Source organism: Halichoeres trimaculatus, unplaced genomic scaffold (genome assembly GCF_033239565.1).
Source record: "Halichoeres trimaculatus isolate MK-OKI-2021-1 unplaced genomic scaffold, fHalTri1.1 fHalTri1_scaffold_3, whole genome shotgun sequence".
In the NCBI taxonomy this organism is placed as follows: Eukaryota; Metazoa; Chordata; class Actinopteri; order Labriformes; family Labridae; genus Halichoeres; species Halichoeres trimaculatus.
The window spans coordinates 32,890,479-32,913,776 of NW_027437181.1; the positions used below are offsets into that span (position 1 = coordinate 32,890,479).

General features: G+C 40.5%; 1 protein-coding gene across 4 annotated transcripts in view; it reads right to left on the minus strand.

Moving 5' to 3' along the window:
• Positions 1-23,298, minus strand: part of ntrk3b (neurotrophic tyrosine kinase, receptor, type 3b) — a 352,741-nt gene that overhangs the window by 248,016 nt on the left and 81,427 nt on the right. For all 4 annotated transcript variants that reach the window (XM_074666174.1, XM_074666172.1, XM_074666173.1 and 1 more), the window contains one exon: positions 1,172-1,246. In XM_074666174.1, coding sequence (XP_074522275.1) covers positions 1,172-1,200 — 29 coding nt within the window. In that variant the 5' untranslated portion in view covers positions 1,201-1,246. The remainder of the gene's footprint in view (positions 1-1,171; positions 1,247-23,298) is intronic.

A 23,298-nucleotide genomic window follows, 5' to 3' on the forward strand; every position in this document is an offset into this window, starting at 1 on the left:
TTTGGATCACTCGTGACAAAAAGTCTATGGTTCATTGTATAAGCTTGCTTTTGCTAGGATTTTGATTCCCCTCTACATAAAGTCAGTGATGAATGCAGCAAGCTTTATGTTTTAGAAATGAGCAGTTCCCTGCATACTTGATAAATCAGTGTTAATTTTGAACAAAATTGGCTTTTTTTCTTTCATTTTCATCAAATGAAAATATGGAAGGAAAAGCACATGATGAGCTGATGAAAGGTATCTTAGAGTAACTTTTCCTTTCTCCTGCCTGCGCTCTGCTATCAGCCAAACTCAGAAACATGACACGAGGTAACAGCCTTCCCTGGGAACTCGCTGTTCGAGCCAGGGAGGGGCCGACGTCCCCAGACAAGGCAGCAGGAGAGAGGAGGTGGTAATGAGAAAAATGCTAATTTAGCGCTGGAGATATTGCACTTGGCCTCCCTGATGAGGGATCAAGGGGATCAGGGGAGAGGCCAGCTCTGACTGTGGAAGGCATAGGAGAATTTGGTCCTCTGCAGGAAGAGAAAAAAAGAAGAGGAAGAGGAGGTCGTGAGGGAATGTGGGAGGGAGGAGTAGCTTGGAGAGATGAATGTAAAGGATGTGGCCTCATGTCGCAGGGAAGCAAAGCAGGAAAGGAGCGTAACATTGCTTTAAGAAGTGAAGAGATGAGAATTTGCAAAAAAAAAAAAAAATCCCCCATGACACAGCAGGGACCCTTAATTCAATTTTCCCTGCTGCTTTTTAGCGTTATTTGATCAGTGGCTAAGCAAAGCAGAGGGGATGTTTCACCGGTGTGTGACTGTCGAGAATTAAAAGCTTGTTTAAACATCAGCTTGTGTTAGGATCAGAAACATCCCCCTTCACTTCCTCATCTCCCCCACACCCTGACTAACACCTTGTCATCTCCTCTGAGAATTAACCGCGTTTGTGTCACTTTCGGAGGAGTATCGGATCAAATCCCAGCGGGGGGATGGCGATGCCACGGCTGCAGACACTTGTGTTCTATCATCGGCCTCTCTGCAGCGAGCAGACGGGCAAACCTAATGGAAAACAGGGATTAACAGCGGTACTGGTTCCACTGTCCTTTTCCAGATCTACGACACAGTGGGACCAAAATAGAGTGAAGTGTCTATCATTGGTTTCTCCTCCTGATAACAGCAGCAACACTCACAGTCTCTGTAGTCCGGTGTAGAGCTCCATATCGACGTCTCTGAGTGTCTGCAGTCCTGTCCAGTTCTCTATGTGTCTGTAAACAGAGAGAGAGAGGGAGAGAGAAATGAGACACTGCTGTTTATCTGTGGAGAAAAAAACAAACCAGGAGATATGACAGGAGCAAACTTTTGTTCCAGACCTCTGTTGCAAAATGGCTGGCTGTGTGTAGTCAGAGATTTTGAATCCATATCCATTTAAATTGCAATTATTGGAACAGTTGTGACAGAGCGCTCTCTGCGGCCCTCTGATAGATTTAATTGCCAGGAGGCAGCATGTGAAGCTTTAATCTATGCGAGGGGAAGTGTGAGCGGGACAGAGCAAATAAATAGTCCAGATGACTTAACGTCTACTAATAGTATCACCAGGCTCCCAGGAAAAAGTCGCTCTCCGTGTGCGGGGATAAAAGAAGTGAGGCTGGCGCCATCAAATGAGCTCGCAGAAAATGAACATTTGTAAATGATTTGTTTGTTATGTTTAGAAATGAAACAGGCAACACACACAGGGCACACCGATTCAATTAGGCCGGGGAAATGAGGAGATGTAACAGAGGACATGGCAAAGGCTTTATTGCTTTGTTTTGGAAAGAGGAAAATATGATTAAACGCTGAAGGGAACTTTATCCGAAATGTCAAATTTCAAATCAATGCCAACACAACAATCAGGAGTCCCATACAGACGTTTTTAAATGGCAGCATGACAGCTCATCAGTGGTTCTCTCAGCAAACCTGCACCAGCACAACGGCAGCAAGAGAGAGCGGCTACTGGGGTTTGTAAGCTCCCCTTTGAAATCCTGATTCTTATTAGTTATTAATAGAAAATAGACTCCAGAAAAATGTTACACTGAACCACTGATTTAAAAAAAGAGGGGATAAAAATAAAGACATGTTTCACTTTTGGTGTGATTAACACCACCCGATTGGTCTTCGATCCAGCTCTGCCATGGCATAAGAGCAAAAAGGTTTCCATTCAAGTCAATGTGCCAACTAACCCCCCGCTCTAAAGGCCCACTCCTTTATGCTACAGTCATTGCTTACATACTTCCAAACGTCCCTTATGTTGGCACTGCAGTTAGCCAGTACATCCACCGGGGGGGGGGGGGGGGGGGGGGGGGGGGGGGGGGTCAGCCCGGAGTCAAAAGTTTATGACAACGAAATTTAAAAACATGCATGGCACCCACTGTACGGGGGTTAATTTTTTCTGACTCGGCCGTTCAGAGGATATTAAGATCACAAACTCGCCCAATCAGAGGCACAGCTCAGGGTCATGTGACCAACAGGCTCCCTATAGCTGTATGCAAAGCCCTTGCCACTACCAATATGGCCGCTATAGCTGATATGCTTCATTTTCCGTTTCAGAAACAGACTGGTGACGTCGGGGAGACTACGTCCATGTTTTATACAGTCTATGGGGAGGAGGCAGTGGTTGGTGAGGCAGTTAAATACAGTGCAGATTTTCTGCCATTGTTATTTAATCTTAGTGCCTTTTTTCATCTGTGTATGTGAGCGTGTGTGTGTGAGAGAGAGACAGCATTGTATGCGCACAGCTTTCACTGCTAATTGGCTCTGCTTGTAACCAATCAGATGGTACTGTGGGTGGGACAGTGCTGGGGACTGAGAAGTGACTGCAGACAGTGATGCACCGAAAAAACACAGTTTTAAATAGGTTTCTCATCAGCTGTCGCATTTAAAAAAAAAGCTGATGCTGATATGCCCCAAAATGCCGAATATCGGCCCCGATAATCGGCCCGCGCCAATAATCTGTCTACCCCTAAAACAAACCATGTCAAAACAAGATCGTATTCAACTTGGCTACAACAAACCAATATGATGAGGACAGCCAGCCAAAGAGTCAACAGGTTTGAGGTTTTACAGCCCAAACATTGGCTGGGAAGCACAGGAACTCCTCATCCACACAACTCCAGCTTTTTGCTGGACTGGACACTCAGCCTCTGTGAGTTGATGTACGCAGTCATCAAGCAATGGAGCAGAACCGGACCGGAGACGCATCTGGTGTTTTGGGCCTAGAGATCGTCAGTAGTAACGGCTTCATGATGCAATAAATATTCAGATATACCTTTTTTAAATTTTCATTGAAAGCCACATTGCATACTCTAGGAAAGGTGACAGCCTCTTGTTTCTCCTGTGGTAAAACTATGATCATGCTGGGCTTTAAAAGGCAAATTTGACTTTAAAGAACTGCTATACAGGTTCAGTCAACAGGTCAAAGGGATATGCACTTAGTGTCAAACAAATCACAAATATCACCAGAGTATTTCTACCACAGATCTAAAATTGTAAGACAGTCTAGAAATCTCAAACACATAAATTAATTGTATATATATATATATGTATCAACAGAAAATATGAATTTATTTATTTATTTATTGAATTAAAAATGTACTCAATCTTTATTTTTGGTTTTAATTCCCAAGGTAAGTGATCACAGAGCCTTTATTATCCGTTGGGTAGCTTGACAAGTATTGAATGTATTCATTTAGTTATCTTCTCATTTAACCATGAGTTTAACAGAAAGTCCAAGATGAAACAATGTTAACAATCCAAACAAGCTGCTGCTGCACCGTGTAAAACACATAAATGTCCCCATCCCCTATCATTATCCATCCATCAACTCTACTGCTCCTTTCTTATCGGTGGTTATGGAAGTTTGGAGGCAGAATATATATATATATATTCATAAAGACATATAAAAACCTAGTCAAAAACGTGCACAGACACGCGCCAAACGTGCACTCTGACTCCAGGATTTAAATGCACTTATATTTCCTGCTTTAGTAAGTGTTCTGGGATCAGATACTGGAGCGTGTTTTGTAATACCAGCAGGAAAATATCATTCCTGCAATTTGTTTTTGGCAAAAAATTGTGCTCCTGCAGCATATCTTTTGGCTCCTGTGCATCTGCTGCACAATGATGAGGCAGCTTCTGAGACATTCTGTTTATTTGAGCTCTGTGCTCCAGGGTGCATCACCTGCTTTGGTGGAGAGGAGGATACAGGTCTGCCAAATGTAACCAGCACCATGCATGACTACACTGCTGGCGACACAGGTGCCAGGTTTGTTTCTTTCTTTTTTTTCTTTTTTTTTTTTGATTTTATTTATTTATTTTTTTTATGAGGGCTGGCAGGTGGGAGCAGTTAGCAGTGAGAGTGATGCTGTTTCAGGATGTTTTTTCCAGTCGGTGAGCTTTAAAAATCTGCGTGTATCCAGAATAGCAGCAATTGTGATCATAACGTGAGATGAGTCACAGAAAATTGACCATTGATTGCTGAATGGTTTGGGAGATGTGAGCACTGCAAACTATATGCAGGTGAAATGGGCTGCTCAAGTGGATCTTTACTCGGCTCAGGAGGGTGCTGGTTCTCCAAACCTGGGCAGATAAGTACAAAAGTTTGAGGGTGTTATTTAAAGTTTTTAAAGACTCTGCACTAAGGTACCTTGGAGAGATGGAGTTTTTAGGTTAGGTGACTCTCTCCAGCCTCTTATCCACTGCTTCAATGTAACAGCTGTTACATTACCCCGTTCAAAGCCACCATCTTCAAAGATTGAAACAGTAATTCTAGCTTGTAGAATATGAAACAAACTCCTGCCTCAATCATATTGAGGGACTTCAGTGTTTTAAATGATTGGTTTGGATTCAACCTAAGAGTTGTTTCACACACAATTAAACAAACAAACCGAAAATGGCCGGGGACAGACCTGCAGCTCCCATTGTCTGACAGCTAAAGAACAAGATACAAGCATTTTGTTTTTAATTCACATAATAAAACATAACTGTGTCATCGTGAAGGCCCTAAAAGCTGACTGTCTCTCCAGAGAACGTTTCAGCCAGAGGAACATTGCTGATGTTGAAGCAGTGTCAAAGTGAAGGCAGGTGGTTCTGAGGGCAGAGCTGAGTCAGGACTGTGACCTGTGAGCGGACATCCAGGATTCTCCCAACAGGGTTTTGGTTACTCACAGAGCTGTGTATTAACACAGTGACACTTATATCGAGCTAAATTCCAATGTGTAGTGTTTTGACATGCCAAGCGCTTTCAGGTAGAAATCTTTCTTGAATCAGTCACAGACATGAACATGACAACTTAAGAGAGGAAGTCAAGTGTAAATAACAGCCAGTCGATAAAAACTCCTTCACCTTCAAAAAGGATGAGTGCAGCAGAGTTTTGAACAATCTGTACACAGACGCAAAATAACAACAGAAACAAAGGGACATGTGAATGAACCCCACAGCATCTGTATCCCTTTAAATTCTAGATTTTTCCAATCGTTGAATGAGATGTTGAATTACTGAATTCACACATGAATGTGTTGGTGATTTGCAGCATTAGAAATATTTGTAAAGAGGGTTAATGTGGATGTAATCCTAACCTGCCCCAGTCATACCGAAGGAAAAAAAATGGGGCTGGAATTTAAGGCAACATGTGCTAAATCTTATGGTTAGTCCTCATAACATCAAAGAGCAATTCTTGTCTTTTTTTTTAGAAACCAAGTATTTTAACCCTAAACTAACCCTAATCTAACCTGAACCCTAGAATTGGCTGCAATCTAAAAGCTTTCATTGCCATGACACAGAGACTTTAAAGTTAAAGTACTCTAAAACATAATGAGCTGTAAAAGCTCCGCACAATCCGAGAAACATAAAAAGGAGAGCACTTATAAGCTGACTCATTGTTATTATGTTTTTATAGAGCAAAATAAGCCAAAGAAGAAAAAACTCACAAAACTCACTTTAATTGAATTCCTAAAAATAGTCTCTGATGCAAAACTCCCCAGTCATTTGTCTTGGATGCGGAGAATGGATTATGGTGTTTTCAAATTGAAAAAGCCAGACAGCTTCTTTTCATTCTCTTAGGAACTCCCGGTCCCAGATTGACATGTGCAAAGAACCAAAAGTGTTGGTATTCAGCTTTTAGAGCTTTTATTATTTTCTGCAAAATGTTTTTTGTTTTTCCTTTGGGAAAAGATGATAGTGGAAAGAGAAAGTTTAAGAAATTGTGATTCTCTGATGTGAACATGTGGACCTAAAAGTGAGTCTCCATCAGAGCCCAGAGGGTTGGCATTTATTTACCGTATTTATTTACTTATTTAATTTTATTGTTGTGTTTTTTCAGGCATCAATTTGTCTTTTGATACCTTTAGTACAACATTTTTACAGATTTGTCAGGCGAATGTTGTTCATTGTAAAGGGACTGTGAGGACAATCTGATTCCAGCAACGCGGGCACACTATCATGATGACGTGACTTTTAACAAGGCGTGTGTTTGGTTCAAAAAGTTAATGGATTTTCTTTCTCACACTACTTTTCTTTGTTCAGGACAACTTTCTACCAGCTACAACAGGAAGGGGGTATGTATGTATGTATTAACAGTTACGTGACGCCAGGGTTTAAAATGTGACAACAAGCAGCTCTCAAGTTTGAACAGACCACTGCACTAGCACACTAGCACTTTTAGATCCTATGATGAAAAGTACTTTACAAATAAAGTTTATTATTATTATTATTATTATTATTATTATTATTATTATTATTTATTTATTTATTATTTCTATATTGAGAATTTAACAGTCATATATAGGTTCAGACTGTCAGGCTGCAACCTTTTTATTTGTGCCTTACACATATTTATTACCTATATTTACTGCTGCAAATCCCTCCACAGGTGCTTTAAGACTTATTTACACTGATTTCATCATGTTGTCAGATCAATTTTAACCCATCACCGAACTGTTGTAATCCCACTACTGGATTTTTACTATTATAACTTTAGTATCACTGTAACATGTGGGTTGGAATGAACATTATCACAAATAGCTTAACTTGTGTTTTAGTTTTTAGCCCCTGCTCTATCACACTCCTGTTAAGCTTTCTTCATAACAAAATCGATCAAAGAAATTGTTTTCAGTAAAGAAAATCACAGATTTCTCTGCTCACTACTAAACTTAAAGAAATCAATCTGGTCCTGTTCAACCCAAGAGGGAAGCTGAGTAATAGCCTTTAATAATAACCTTTTTTGGGTTGATAATCTAAGTTTAACTTCTGTATCATGATTAGGTGTACATCTAGAGGCTTTGCTTTTTCTAGATTACTAAGAACATCCTCATAGTCTATTTAAGTCTAATCATGTGTTTTTCACTGAATTATATCATAAGCACTTGCTTAGATTTGACTCTTTTTTTTTGTTCTGTTTTTTTGCTTTTTTGAATTTGTTTTGTTTTATTTGTTTTTTTTTCCCCAAAAAAACATGCAAAAGATATCTTTTGGATACTTGGTTCTTTGTCTAAGCAGACATGTTCAGAGAAGATAGATAAATGCTATTTAACCTTTTGTTGTTGTTGGTCGTGGTGGTGATGTTTCTTTTGTGATGGGGAAGGTTATAACAAATGGGAATAAGAACAGAAGGACAACATAGGTAACGTTTTTGTGCTTTTACAATGATATACTTTGTGTTATACCACTAAAGCTAACATGATTTAGAGCTTGAAACCACTGCTGTGTTCCCTCTCTCAAACAGTCTGAGATAGAGGAAACACAGCAGTTTTGACTTTTCCATTCTGTTTCTCTCCTGTCTGAGCCTGTTTGATTAAACCCACATGGAAATTTGAGCAGTTTGCATAAATGGGACATAATTTCAGCAATATTGTAAACCACACTGATGCAATATTATGATATGAAAAAAAAATCATCTTCATGTACGAGAGCACAAAATGTTTTCATTTGCAGTGCCGCTTCATGCTCTGTGATATAATTTAGCGCTATCTCCATTTTCATCAAGAGGCTGTCAACAAACCGCAGAGAGGGAGCAGGAAACACCTCCCTGCGGACCTGAGCACGTCGTCTGCTCACAACCCCTGATTGTCCGCGGCACGTTGAATATGCATGTGGATTAGAGCGCCGTGAAAAGATGAGAATGAATAACAAAGATGCAGCGATGATACAGGAGTGTTCAATCTCTGTCCTGTTATTCCCACATCCTCTGAGGAAGCACGAGTAAAATGGTTCAAAAATAACATTAATGTAAGTCGGAGAGTAATGAAGTTTGTAACATCTTATATCTCAGAAAACAGCCGGGATGACAGTGGGTGAGGCAGTGCAAAGATGCCAGTTTGGTCAAAATGAATATTACAGGAAAGAACGACAGGAAAGAGAGATTTGGAGATTCTGATTCCATTAAACATGGTTTGGATGAAAGTCTGTCTCTCCCCTCTTATCTTGTTTCATACAATTTGTTCTCTGTCCGGCATTTATGGCAATGTTGTTTTCCAAAAAGGCTTCCTAAATAAATTTACCATGACATGACTTGATAAAGATCTGGTCAGAAAACAAAGGAAAGGAGGGGGATACTCTCAGAACAAATTGTACTGGCAGATCTATCGGCCTGCTCCCTTATATACAAGCCTATGAAATTACTGCCACCTTCCATCTGCTTTAGAAAATGGCCTCCAACAAAGAACAATCTGAACTGGATGGCAGGATGGTTCAGTGCTTGAGGAAAACACCCTGGAACCAAACAGTAACAGATTCGATCCCAGCAACAGCCATCTGTCGTGTAGCAGTGGCCCTGGGCGACACACTCAGCCCCTACAGTACCTGCTCTCTTGTTCTGGGCGTCTGTGAATGTGAGTGCCAGAGAAAATGTTTCCCATTTCTTAGTAAAAAGAACAAACAACAAGTGAGAGCAAAAATTTGACGGTAAAGAACGATACAAGGTTGAACACCAGCACTAAGAGGTTGAGGAACTCTGGATTAAAAACCAATGAGAAGATGAAGTTTGATGTATCAATGTTTAAAGCCTTATGTGAAGCACTGGTTTTCAGAACATGTAGAGGGAGGTTTATGAGTAGCTGAAAGACAGATCTGAAAGAAGCTGGGTTGGAAGCTACATTACAGTTGTTAGAGCAAATGGAAAGACATCTAGCCCCAAAACAGCTTGCATGGTCACTCCTGGCCAAATGTAATGTTGACACTGAGTGACAGAGGTCACTGGACGTTATTAAAGCTGCTCTGTGTTGGATATCTATCAATGTTTTGATTTATCTAACTGATTGATGCTGAAGGAAATAAAACAACTCTAACATCAACATGTTGGCGTGTCTTTTGAGCATTTATTCTACTCAGTAGTGTAAGCTATCTCCAAAGTTTACAGCATTTAAAGCGAACAGCTCTCCATTTAGTAGTTAGAGAGCAGAGTTGACTTTAGATTAAATACCTTACACTGCCATGTTCTTTGTGTTCTCCAATGTGCTGACTCTGATGAGAACGTGCCAGTGTGAACACAACCAAACAGGACTTCAGAGGAGTGTTGTCAACTCCTCAGAGAGTAGCTACTGGCTGTCCTGAAGGTTGTTAGAATTTGCTATGGTGTCCATAGCCTGATTTGCATAATCGGCCATGTACATATGATGTAATGGCCTTATATACACACATGAAAAAAAGTAAGTCAAATATTTGCTCAAAAATACAAAATGAACTTTCTTCTGCTTCTTCATGATTTGGTTTTTCTGTGTGTTTATTCATTTTATTTTATTTTTTCCATTGCTTTGTTTTATTTAGTCGTTTTGTTTTGTTTTTTTATGTCACAGCCCTCCTCCTTTACCTTAACTTGAGCCGCGTTTCCACCAAGCAGACCTGTTCAGTTCATCTCGGTACGGTGTGCATTTTGTGGCGTTTCCACTGAATAATCCCGGGACAGATCACCAAATAACCATGACAAGCCGTCCCACATTTTGGGACCCTTTCGTATGGGTGCAAGACTGATCCAATCCGCTATCGGAAGGTGGAGCAACAACACTGCAGACTGTTGATTGGTCAAAAGGATCGTCACTTACCCCGCAACAGCGGCTGCATTTCTCCTGGCAGCACACAGTCTTCACTGAAACGAAGCTTGATTGCACTTTGTATCAAAGAGCTACATGCCAATCACAGAGAGGATGAAATGCTGCATGTCTTTCATTTATGCTCTTTGTTTACTGTGTCGCGTTTTTCTTCTTTGTAGGATTTATTAGCGGGGTACACTGGGTTGGGTGGCGCTGCAACAGCGTCACTAGGGATAGATACTTTTATAGATATCGACTGAATTCTGTAAAAGGTACAGGGTACCGATTCATGTAAAATCAAAAAAGGTACCATGTTTAGATACCTAAACACATCCTTGTGACTGTGAGGATGTGGAAGAGTAGGCAATTTCCCATGCTGGATTTGAACACTGCATTGGAAGTTTATATAATGAAGAACAAATATGTTTACTTTAAAAAAAGTTTTATTATTAAACAAATTCATATTCTTTACCGCATAAGCAAGAAAAAGTACTGAAAATTGGTACCGTTGAGCACCGGTACCAATTGCCAGGCATTGGTACTGTATTGTTTCAAATGTGAAAGGTACCCATCCCTAGGCATCACGCTGTTATTTAACAGCTGCGGCTTTCGGCATCTGGCTTACACGCCTACCACGAGAGGGCAAAGTTTGCAGTGGATACGCAAACAGGATCAGACTCAACTGTTCCAAACTGTACTGAACCGAACCAAACTGCTTGGTGTAAAAGCGGCTTTGGACAATTCTGCCTGTAAAACAGGATGGGATTAGCCATTGACACCAACTGAGAGTCTTCAAAAGTCTACAGTAGCCCCTGAAAAAGTTGCTAGATTTGTGGCCAGTAGAAATAGAGAACTGCATACTTATTAAATACACGGAAAGATTGCTATGTTGGTAACACTGCCTAGGGTTTGTGCACAGCCTCCCTAGTTTGTGTTTTTAACATTACCCTGAATGTCATTCCCAAACATGACCTCCAGCAACTGGTGTGTGAGCAGTCACAGTCCACAGATGACACCTCGGTGAGTTGTCACCTGCAGCTGTGTCAGTGGTGTGTCCTACACATAGATCATAGCTCAGTGACCATTTATACTGTCCTAGTTTTAGTCACCCTGGGCAAGGAATCCATGATCCAGACTTTGGTGTATATGGGTAATGAAACTTGACTAAATATAAATTCAATGCAAAAGGAATTTGATATTTTATTCAAAAGAGATCATTTCATCTGATGACTTCATTTAATCCAAGAATGACTGAACTCAAAAGGGTGAGAAAGGAATCTGACAGCTAGATATCTCTTACTATTTTCACTTTACTCACTGTACCTTTAAGATCTCTCCGGCCCTTGTGGTAGTTGCCGTTAGGGAACACGCAGTAGTTTTGTTGCAGGTAAGCGTAGTCTGTGTGATTCAGGGGAACTTATGCAACATATTCTCCCTCTTGTTCTCTGTGTTTGGTTTTAAGAGTAGAAGAATACAGTCTTAAGGGACAGTATTCTCTGTGAGGTGGCTTTAGTCTGTCTTTGATAACAGCAAAGATTAGAAACAGATCATTATCTGGTTAGGATTGTCACATGCAGATGTTTTCAAGGAAAGATATGCTTTTGATCTGTTATCAGAAAAACAATCCCTCTGCTGAAATGAGTGGCAAAATAAAAACAAGATCCATGTTGCTCCCAGGAGCACAAACCTCTCATGGTATCTTCTGTGTCTTGGTAATCTTCTCCTCTGATCCTGCCTATTGTTTCCAATACTGCTGTCTGTCTGTGATTTATGACTTTGTTGGAATGATCTACAACGTTAGCGCCACCACCTTAATGGGAAAATGTTTAATAAAATAGAATGTCTCTGGTGTGTCCCCTGGATATTGATCTACATTCAGCCTCCCTCTCTGTTTTCACAGAGGCAGAGCAGCTCCAACACTTTGGAGTGAGGATGCGGTGGCGAAGTAGCACTCCTCTAGATTAAAGCACACGCCTAACATCAATCAGGCAACCTGTTTTTCTTTGTGTGTGTGTTTTTAATGCCTGACTCATAAGTGTTGCGTTGTAAAGATGGGGCCTGGAGACGCATAAAAAAGGACACAGAGGAAGAGGTGCCGATGAAGAAAACACAGAGGGAAGGAAGCTATTTCCCTCAACATTTACTGGAACTGGTAGGCTGGAACAAGTCATCCTCAGAACCAATCATGAGGGACATTTGGCATTCAAAGCTGGTAGATGGGAATCGAGTGTTACGATCTCCCGGTTTAGCTCTGAGAGACAAACCCACGCCTGCTACCTCTATGCAAATGCAATCTCTCACACACACAGGCAGACAGATGCACCGGCTCCCTTCCTAATGTATGAGCCTATGAAATTATATCCACCTTCCATCTGTTGGTCAGAATCTGATTTATAAAATGGCCTCCAACAACAGAATTAATATAGTAAGCCAACTGAGGTGTGCACCATGTTTTTTTTACACCTTTATTACTTCAGAGAGGGAGGTTGGCGCCTCATCCTGCGTCATGTTAATTCATTTACACACACAGACTGGCTGACATGGAGAGGTCTCATCAGAGGAGTCTGCCATGAGTGTGCATTGTCAGTATCCTAAACACCAGGAGGTTAGCTTATTCCTGCTCAAACAGAGCCTTGAGCCAGGGTTTCTTTTCTTTTTTTTTTTTTTTTTTTTTTTTTTTTTTACTGTTGTCACCTTCTTTATGGAAGTGTGGTGACCAAATGTATGCAACAGGAGAAATACATATCTATGTTTCTTATTGGCGGGCTGCCTGTTGGACTACGAACGCTGGTAGCCAATCACAATAGGATACTGTTGCTTTACTGTGGTTTTGTTATAATTTGGCAGTATAAACATCAATAAAGTTTGACAAAACCTTAAAACAAGCAATTGAGACAATAAACCTGTTTGAAAATTATTTTTTAAAGTAGTGAACAAACTAAGAAGCGAGTAATATGGGAGGCAGGGTCTGTAATCTTCAGGTTCCTCTCCTTTGGAATTGGGAGGCAGGGTCTGTAATCTTCAGGTTCCTCTCCTTTGGAATTGTTCCCTAGTCTAAGACTGGGATGCAGACAGCCTCTACTATCAAGAGAAGAGTTTTCTTTTTCAATAGCTCATTGTTCGATCTCAGACTTGCTGAAGGCCCACAGTTACGCAGAAAAAGGCTAACTTTGTGTCCATTCCAACTGGCAAGCTCTAGACACAGGAAATGAAACCAATGCTTAGGGCTAAAAAGTTCAGTTCACCAAGTGTATAACTCAGCAGTTTAGCGATATAAAGGTTAAATGTTTGCCCTATCAGAGGCACAGCTCACATGACTAGGAGGCAGACACCCTATGGCTGTCAGTGTGGAGGCTCAAAGCCCACCTCTTGAGTTTTGCATACCCAATATGGCTCTCACCAACCACAGGCTCCAAACTTCTCCATCAAAAACAGATGGGTGAAGTCACAGAAACTACGCCCATATATCATACAGACTATGGTCCATTCAGGAGCACTCTCTTCACAGATTTAAACCATTTATTGCCTAATTGAATTTCAGTTATGGTTAGTGTTATAGCTCTGCTTTCCAAAGCTCTCCCTGGGTTAGCATAGCAGGCTGCTTTGACTTTCCAGGGAGTGCAAGCAAAATACCCTACATGGGGAAATATATACAAAGACTTGATAGGAGAAGGCTGGGGTGGAGGAGACGATGTGTAGTGCAGATGTGGTGCTCTGCAACATTGTGAATGCAGCACTTCATCATTACAATCAAGCTGGGATTGGTTGAGTGAGGTAGGGAATGGTGATTCAAACATTAGCAGGTCAGCTGATAACAGCTAGGCAAGTAACATGCATGTCCTGCATGTACTTACACAAGCTTTATTTCTTGACCACAGTTGTGGTGCATTTGTGTCTCATTATTTCCTGGTACTGGCTGTGTTCCTTTACAGGGAGCGGTCATGCTCCTATTTTCTTTTTTTTCTTTTTACAGGTTTGGTGGATCATTGACGCAGGTTAGCCTGCCTGCTGGACTTCATTTGCTACAGTTATTATATTTAGATGTACTTATCATTATTTGATGTAATTTTACTGTTTGTTAAATACAAGGTTGTTATCACCTCCACCAAGGAGGTTATGTTTTTGGGAGAGTTTGTTTGTCTGTGAACAAAATTATCGTACAAACCTGCAACTAACACCAAATTGTAGCAGACAGTTCTGAAAGGGAGAATAACATTAAAGTAGGACTAAAGTGTTGCGTAACAATCACAATATGCTTGGTGGAGGTCTACGCTCTCTGAATGCTTTTCCAAGTTTTGTTGATGTTTTTCCGTCTTTTGTTTTCCTGTTTGTCTCCACTGATCTTCTTCTCTCACCCTCTCTCTTCCCTTCTTTCTCTCTGCCACTGATAGCCTTTAGTCATTCTGGTCCAGCTGAAGTTCCTGGCATTTTTTTCCCCCTCTCTTTCCAGGTGCTTGCTCAGGGTAAATAAATCCCAGGTCTCTCTAAATAATATGAGAAAGAGGGTAATCTATTTTCTTGCTCTGACCATAAGACAGACTGCAGGTCTGAGGCATTTCTGCATGGGTTTCACTTTTTGGGAGCGCTGAGCTACATTCACAGCTTATATACAGTCTCAGGTCTTAGTTTAACAAACAAAGGTTAAACCTATTATTATTCATTCAGTGTTCATATTGGCAGATCAGGAGCACCACAGGAAAAATGGGCCCAGTGCTCCTCTCCACTGCACTTTCACTGGAATAATATGAAAACCGGGCAAATTGTGACAATTTGTCTCAATTACATGAACAGCAGAGAGTGTGAGCTGGAGAATATGATATCGATATAAAAGTGACAGGCAAAAATTGACCAAATTACAGCTATATTAAAAATGATTCCCCCTGCATAGAAACCATGGACTCAGCAGTAAGGATAAAGCCCAATTTTTTCCAGCAACTGCATCTGAAAATCCATGGGGACAGAAAAACGGAGGCAGAGAGAGAGTTGTCTCACAGTTCAGTACAAAGTGGAATGAAAAACCAGCAGGATGAAATTTCAATTGATTGCTTTAGTTATCAGCAGTTTCCAAGGGACTGATCCTCTAGAGGAGGGATGGCCCGAATTATAGACCGATCAACCAAACAGCTGCTTCTACTTAGTGCTGGTCTCAGTGGACCAGGACATTATTTAGGACACAATACCATCCAGTCCTTTCTAAAGAGCACTATAGACTGTATGAGGAGGGATGGGTATTGATTATAGTGTTTGGTAAATTATCTCCATGGAGTCCATAACCCTGACAGCCCATCCAGCTGGTCACAACAATTAGACCAAGAAACAGCTTTCAGAGAGATCATGCTGTGGTTTTTCCACATCTATTTATATCATCCAGAACCTCAAGTCCTCCTCCTCCCACAGCCTTAAAATGAGTCTTCTACGCTGTGGTGCAGCTCTCAAAAGAATCTTAAAATCGGTCCAAAACTGGGTTGTATAATTTCCCTGGATCCAGTTAGATTCACCAGGCTCAGACCACAGAAGTTTTACAATCTAAAACTTTTCATATATCTTTTCCCTCTTTTTAAGAAAATCTTTTTTTTTTTTCTTTATCCCTCTCATACAGAAAAAAAGAAGAAGCTTAATTTTCTTATCTCTAATATCAGACATGCACCCCTTAGAAAATATGAAAATCCACACAGGATATTACTAAGATGGTAATATGTGCGAGAGCCGGTCTCAACCTTACGTGAGATCACAGGAGGTCACATGTCGAAGCAAACGTAATAAAATGAAGACCCAGTGACAGAGATCAACAAGTCTGGATGAGAGGACATTAGGAACAGCATGAACTTAGTCATTTCATAAACAATAAGGGAAGGTGAGATTTCTGCTGTTCATTCACAGTCAACTGTTGCAATAATAGCTTTCAGTGCTAACACAGACTGCAGCAAAATGATCTCAGAACAGAACAGACCGGTCAAGAACAATCGGACTGGGATAACTGCTTTTAGAGAGCTAAAGCTCATTATTTCATGTCAATTAATATGATTCTCTAAATGTTAAGCCTTCAATTCCAACACTCTCCTGGTTAAATCAATTTCAATCAGTCTTTCTTTTTCTCTCTAATTGGATGTCACTGTCCTGGCCATAAACAACCTGCATGTTCATCTAGATAGCAGTCTTGGTTTAGGAATGGGTGGCTCTGGTAATCCATAGAGGGTCATTAAGACTACATCTGTAAACTCGTCATCTTCATTAATCTGAACATCAGAAGAAATACAGAGGGCCCAGAACAGATTTCTCCAGGGAAGAAGTGAAACATGTGTTTGAACATGTACACTATATAGACGATTTTACTACACCCTTCCACCCCCCCTGGTTTTGAGCCTTATGTCCACATTTAAACAAAGCTGTATGTCACTGAGAACAGAGGATTCCAAAACATGGCTCCGGAGGAGACATTTATTGAATTAAATCAAAAAGCACTCTATTTTGTGAAAACAGTTATTATCTTTTAAGTAATTTTTTGTAAGACACCCGTAGAACCAATTACCGTAATACACCCAAGAAAAGCCCATCTAAATTACAGACTCAGCCCCTCTCAGTAGCAGAGAATTTCTGTGCATTTTGACAAATTCAGGCAAGTCTTATTTCCCATTGGTGGCATGGAAAGAACAGCAGCATCTAAATGCTGACAAGCTATCAAGTTTGAGCATCAGGAGCAGCAGGTAGACTCACCTCTATTGATCTTAAAGAGAATGATCAGGAATCAGGCATGAGAAAGTTTGCCCCATGAGTGACAGGGAGGAACCTATTTGCTTGTACTAGCTCTAAAGGCTGAAATGAAAACAAAAACCTCATCTTACTTGGCATAAGTTTGTTTGTTTTATTCAAAAATAATAAAAGGTCTGTCTCTCGCTGACGCCTGTCCCTGATAAAGGCAGGGTGAGCTCACAGACTGAAACAAATAAAGCCCTGGCCAGTAATTCTGGTTTTAAGGTAATTTGTGCTGCATCTAAAGCTATACTCTGCTAATGCTGCTCTGAGTATAAACAGAGCCAGTGTCCCACAGTCCTCTTCTCCTCTAGCTGTATCTGAGAGCTGTGTTGTTCTGAGGCCATGCCAGAGCCATTTGCTCAGAGTACTTTAACTCTGCTAATATTCCCAGCCAGGCTGTGGTCCCATGGCTGCCCCCAGTCTGTTCTGTGTCAGCGGTTTGCCGATCAGCACTGGGTGGAAACTACCTAAGCCTCTGAGTGTCACTGTTTGCTACAGGCTCAGCCAATCCACAGCAGAGATTTGGCAGGCCTAAACATCATGGGAGCATCGGTCCGTGCTCTGAAAGGTATCAACGCTTTGCACATGACTAAGCTCAAATGTTTCTGCCCAAAATGAAAATGACTATAATTAGAGCGCCGTTTCAGCGAGTGTCATCAGACTACGATCCCCTCAGGATTCAGCCCCATAATGGAGTTTTACTCAACATTAGCTCTGAAGGCGATGGATCTGCACATCAACGCATGTCACTTACAACACCGTACACTTCCATCTGAGTGGAATGAGGGCTCAGCATATCAACACTGTCAACACACAGTTATCAATACACCATTAGATGCACAATCTCTTAAAAACACCCAAATCCAGAGTATTAGGAGCATGTTAAAGCATCATTCATGGTTTTAAATATTCATCTCCAAATGGGAATGGATATCTTTCACATTTGAAATGATACAGTACCAATGCCTGGTACTTGGCAATTGGTACTGGTACTCAACGGTACCAGTTTTCAGTACTTTGTGTGTGTTTATGTTAGGGCTGAAGAATTAAAAAAAACTATCTTATTGCAATTCTTGTTGTTGCAATTCTTGTTGTCCACTATCTTATTGCGACTATTTGGGGGCGACATTTATCTTCAGCATTATTCTCTGAATACAAGCAATAAATAATTTGATGGTTTTACCAACAGGAAAAAGGATACTATTAACGTATGAACAATTCTTTCCTGTCGACCAGGCCTATGTGTTAAGATGAAATGAGTAAGAACAAACCATAAAGAATAAAGTTTAGTAGGGTAATGGCTCTGCCAGCTACAGTTATTCTACTGAATGGATCTCTATAGCTCATGGTGTTTTTTGCCGGAAAAGAAACAGCATTTTGACATTTGCTGGTCCTAAGAAAGAATGAGTACCAGTTATTATATTCCCTCCCAGTCTGTGTACATGAAACTTTTTTCTTTTTTAATTACAGCCCTTGTGATTTGAAAACTGCATTCTTCTATGTTGCGATGTCGGTTTCAATTTGATTAATTATTCGGCCCTAGCTTATGTGGTAATAAGTATTAAAATGTTTAATAATAAAATCTCAAAGTTTTTCAATTTATTACATCTAATACTTAGTATTTAAGCTTGCAATGCTGTGTTCATGTCCAGCATGGTAAATCGCCTACTCTTCCACTCCCTCACAGTCACAAGGATGGGTTTAGGAACAGAAACATGGTACTCTTTGATTTTTATGTGAATCGTTACTCTGTAATACAGACAGAATTCGATTGGAACCTATAAAAGCACTTAATTCCTTGGTTTACAAAAACAACTTGAGTTACCTACTGCTATAGATCATCAAGGCCACTTGACTGAAAAAAAGATCAAGTTAAAGAGAGCAAACTCATTAAATTTCACATAAAAAACACAAGTATACAAGAATAAAGTTGGAAATTCATAAAGTCGAAATTTTAAGACTGTCATACATGCTACAAAAATAATCTGAGGAAAAATCTAGTTTCAGGGAAACAAACAAGTTCTGACCAGAAGATCAACACCCATCTGCTGTGGAAAAACACAGCCGATGGGTGTTGATGGACGACAGAGCCTAGAGCCAATCCACAATGGAGCAGAGATCTCCTGAACATGGATCTGACTGAAGTGCACTGTAAAAAAATAGAGGGTGTTGAAATCCAGGTATTAGTTTACAAGTATTCTGCCTGACCTAAGTATGTAGTAGCAACAACACATCCTTGGCCAGTTTGGAGAAGAAAAACGAACATTTAACAGAACATTGAAAATGTTCCAGTTTAAAGTCTATATCACAAAAAAACACACTGCAACAGCAGCCTGTCTTTCAAACAGGTGAACACAACCAATAGCAGCCCCGTTCATAGGCTTGTTTGGACTCACCCAACTCCTGAGGGATGTATTTTTGTCTGGAGAACAGCTTTCATGTTGCTGTGAAGGCATTACAAGATCATATATAATATATATGAAAGTATCCTTGATGAGACTATCACACCAAGGTACCTGTACTTTATTGAGAGGGCGACAGGGATTCAAAACAGTATCAGTGATTGAAGACATAAAGCTGTCTCTATAGCGACGAGGGAAGCTGGTTGTTTTTTGTTGCACCGACACAAGCAGCTCCTCACATGTACTCACTGAGACAGTGTCAGGATAAATAGACCTGCCGTGTAACTGATCAATAGTTTAACAACTGTTGATCTCTTGTGAGTTAATGTTCAATTTCTACTGTTAAGAATTTCATTCAGCCTTTACAGTGCATGCATCATTTGGGAATTGATTGGTGAAGAGTTACTGAACACTTCAGTCAAAACTAGAAAATAATCATAGATTTGAGGAACTCTGCAGTGAGAGAAAAAGCGCAGTATCAGAAACAAGCTCACAGCAGAGCTTTTGTTGTTGTTTACATCTTTTGGCCGGAAAAGGAAAATATGAACAAACACTAAAGGAGCAGACATCAAATTTATTAGGTTTCAGCTTTTTTCACATAAAAAGTCCAGCGAGAGGGCTTCCATTTATGACCAAAACAAAACCTCTGTGTGACTCCACAAGCTTTCTGCTGCGGTCAGCAGTTATACCTTAACTCTTCTTGGAGCTGCACTGTCCTGCTGAGCGTGATAATGTTTAATCAAATAAGTGATCGTATAGCTCTGGATTTCTGCCAGAGGTGCCATACTGCATGCAAATGTGTGAAACCTTAAGCGTAGAGATACGCAATGTACTTGAAATGCATCCCATCTGGAGACACGCATAATTATAGGAAAGATATACACTAGGTCTGTTCTGCACACAGTGGACAGATTTATTTTTAATTCAGGCTATGAATGTATATTTCTCATTATATAGAATATGGTGGCATTGTAGATGAAGGAGAGGGAGAACAGCACAGGATATGATGAGAGGGGAGGGGATATGACAGAAAGAAAGCAGATACATTAAAACCATGAGCAGACCATGTTTGAGGATGAGATAGCAACATGTATGATGACAAAGATATGAGATAACCAGAGGTATGCATTAATTCAAAAGAAGTACAGGGGTTGATAAACAAAAAGGAAATTTGAAATAAGAGATCGGGATCAATGACTGAATGTATGATGCAGCTTTTCAAAGGTAATGGCTCTGAAATAAAGGCTGTACTGTAAAAACAACAGAATCAAGTAATAACATTGACTCAATCCAACAACAATGAGGACAAATCTTGACCCATAGTGGCCACATTCACATGGACATTATCTCCTTGCGACGTCACACCCTGGGTTAAAGGTTGGAGTATTATCACGTCTAATTTATTTTAGGACAAAATTTAATGCTGGACACTGATTAAGTCACAGTAAAAAAATATAAAAAGTCTGAAATATCCAGTCATGTGCATTCACATTCATGTAAACCAACAGGGCTACAGCACAGGCTGGTTGGCCATATGGGCATGTGGCTTCAGGCAAAGGAATTGCTGACATTTCAATGCTTTCTGATTGATATGAAACAAATACAATTCCAAATGAGAACCTGAGATGTTGGATTAAATTTTAACCTAGAAAACACATCTGACAATAAGGGCTGACCCAAAGTCTTCAGCCTGCAGCTCTGGAGACTGACTTCTAATACAAAACCAGACAAAACTAAATCAAAAAGTCTTAACGTGCTTAGAAAACCATTCTACCTATGTGCTCATATTGAATAAGTCTACCACCACTAGATATGCACCGATCTTTCTGCCAGCAGATTGATCGGTGCCGATTTCTTTAATTTTTGGGGATTGGTGACCGGTGACCAGGGATTGGAGATCGGCCTATCCTACATATAAAACTGATCTTATATATCTCTGGGAAGGTCTGACAGCCAGCTATTGTTGCTTTTTGCTCTGAGACCTGAAACTCAGGATAATTTATTGGTTGTTTAAATTGAAACATTAAGATTTGATTGTTTCACATGTGTTCAATGATTTTCAATAAAATAAGATTGGAACATTGAAGGTATATGCCGTCAATTATATAAAATTTAAAAAAAAAAAAATTGTATCTGCCCAAATCGGTATCTGCAGGTCAGGCTTTTTAAAGATCAGTGATCAGCCAGAAAATAGTAATCAGTGCACCCCTAACCACCATTAATACTCTTGTTACCCTGGTATAGTCACTGGTCTTGACTAGGTATGGGTACCAAATTGGGTACTTTTATTGGTACCAACCGAGTTCTGTCAAAAGTAACAGGTACCAATTCAAGGAAAACCAAAAGGTACTATGTTTAGGTACCTGAATGCATCCTTGTGACTGTGAAGGAGTGGAAGAGAAGGTGATTTTCCATACTGGACATGAACACAGCATTGCAAGCTTATATATTGAAGAATAAATTAATATTTTAATGTTACACAAATCAATATTTTTTCCCACATAAACTCAAAAAAGTACCAAAAATGGGTACCGTTGAGTACTGGTACCGATTGCCAGGTACCGGGCATCGGTACCGTATCTTTTCAAATGTGAAGGGTACCCATCCCTAGTCTTGGGGCAACAAAAAAATGTGGAAAACAGACCGAATGTTTTTTGTTTGCATAATTTATATAAAATCCAACCCCTCTTTTGATCTATTTTTCCCCAAAAAATAGATGAAATTTGCATTTTTACACAATTTTTGAGTTTGTTTTAGAAGACATTTCACAACCCCTCTATCAATGCTGCATGATCCCCCAAGGGGTCCCAATCTCCTTTTAGGGAATCGTTGCCTGAGCCATTAGAAATCAGCTAACACTACCATTTACTTACTGTCCAGTTAGATGTACGGTGTGTAGAAAATAAGACAATAAGAAGATAATATTCAGGGATATCTTGTGGTTTGATTTTAGATTTCTCACCTCGTCAGTTAAATGATGGTGGCCACTGAGGACAAAAAGCTCCTTTCATGTGTGATAAGTGTGGTCCCCCATGTTCTCATTTTTATAAAAAATGTCAAAAATGTCTACCAAGACAAATTATTTTCATCCTGCATCTATATACAGAATCTGTACATAGAGGTTACAACAGACCAGGAGCAACAAGGACATGACAGGATTCAAATGCTTTACAGTCAAATAGCAAATAGCAGCAGCTCCTTATGGTCATGTGATTTGTCACAGTACAGGATGCTCGCCTATTTGCATCCCCCCTGCAGAATTCCAACACCTCCAACTGTCCTCCACAACTGTCTCCTCTTTATGATTCACACCCAGCACTTATCAGCTCTCCATCTTTATGTTAACAAGACACCACGTCCTACATCAGACCACCTTCCTGATGAGGTGTCTTTGAAAACAATCCTCCCTGTTATCTTATCTCTGATGTCAAACCTGTTCATTACCACGGAGTGGAGGAGAGAGGGGAGGAAATGCTAATTGTCTATTACTGCAAGGAGAGAGGAAGCTGGAGGTGAGGGAGAAGGAAATTTGGAGAAGAGAGACAGAGACATATTGTGCAGTGAGCTGCATTTAAGGGGCTTTGATTACAGATTATGATGCCATCTGTTGTGAATGGTGGTCATACTGTACATGACAGGCAGCATATTTGATACGGGACATGTACACCTCCTGCCGCTGCTGCTGCTCATTTCTGCAGCCCTGAATAAAGACACCTCCCTGAAGGCCACAGTCCGCAGTGGGATCAGTCAAGTCCTGGCACAGACCACGGCTCCCGGCTTACAGCATGAGGAGTGGATTAAATGTTCTGTGCACGTCCTTCATGGAGCTAGTCTCCTCCAATTTCAGGATATGATAAATCTGCAGCTGAGGGGCATCTCTCCTGGAGAATTCAATTAGGTAAGAAAAGAGAAGAGGATCACAGTGATATTAGAGAGCTGATCGCAGAGCTCCTCAGCCCTCCCAGTAATGAACCGCTCCGTCTCTCCACCGTGACTAGATTGATTTGACTAGCCAGGCTCAAAGTTCAGCCTCTTTTTAAAGTCACTCTCAAAGGGCTGTCATTGTGGAGGGGAAAAGTTTGAAAGTTAGAATTGGATTGAAAT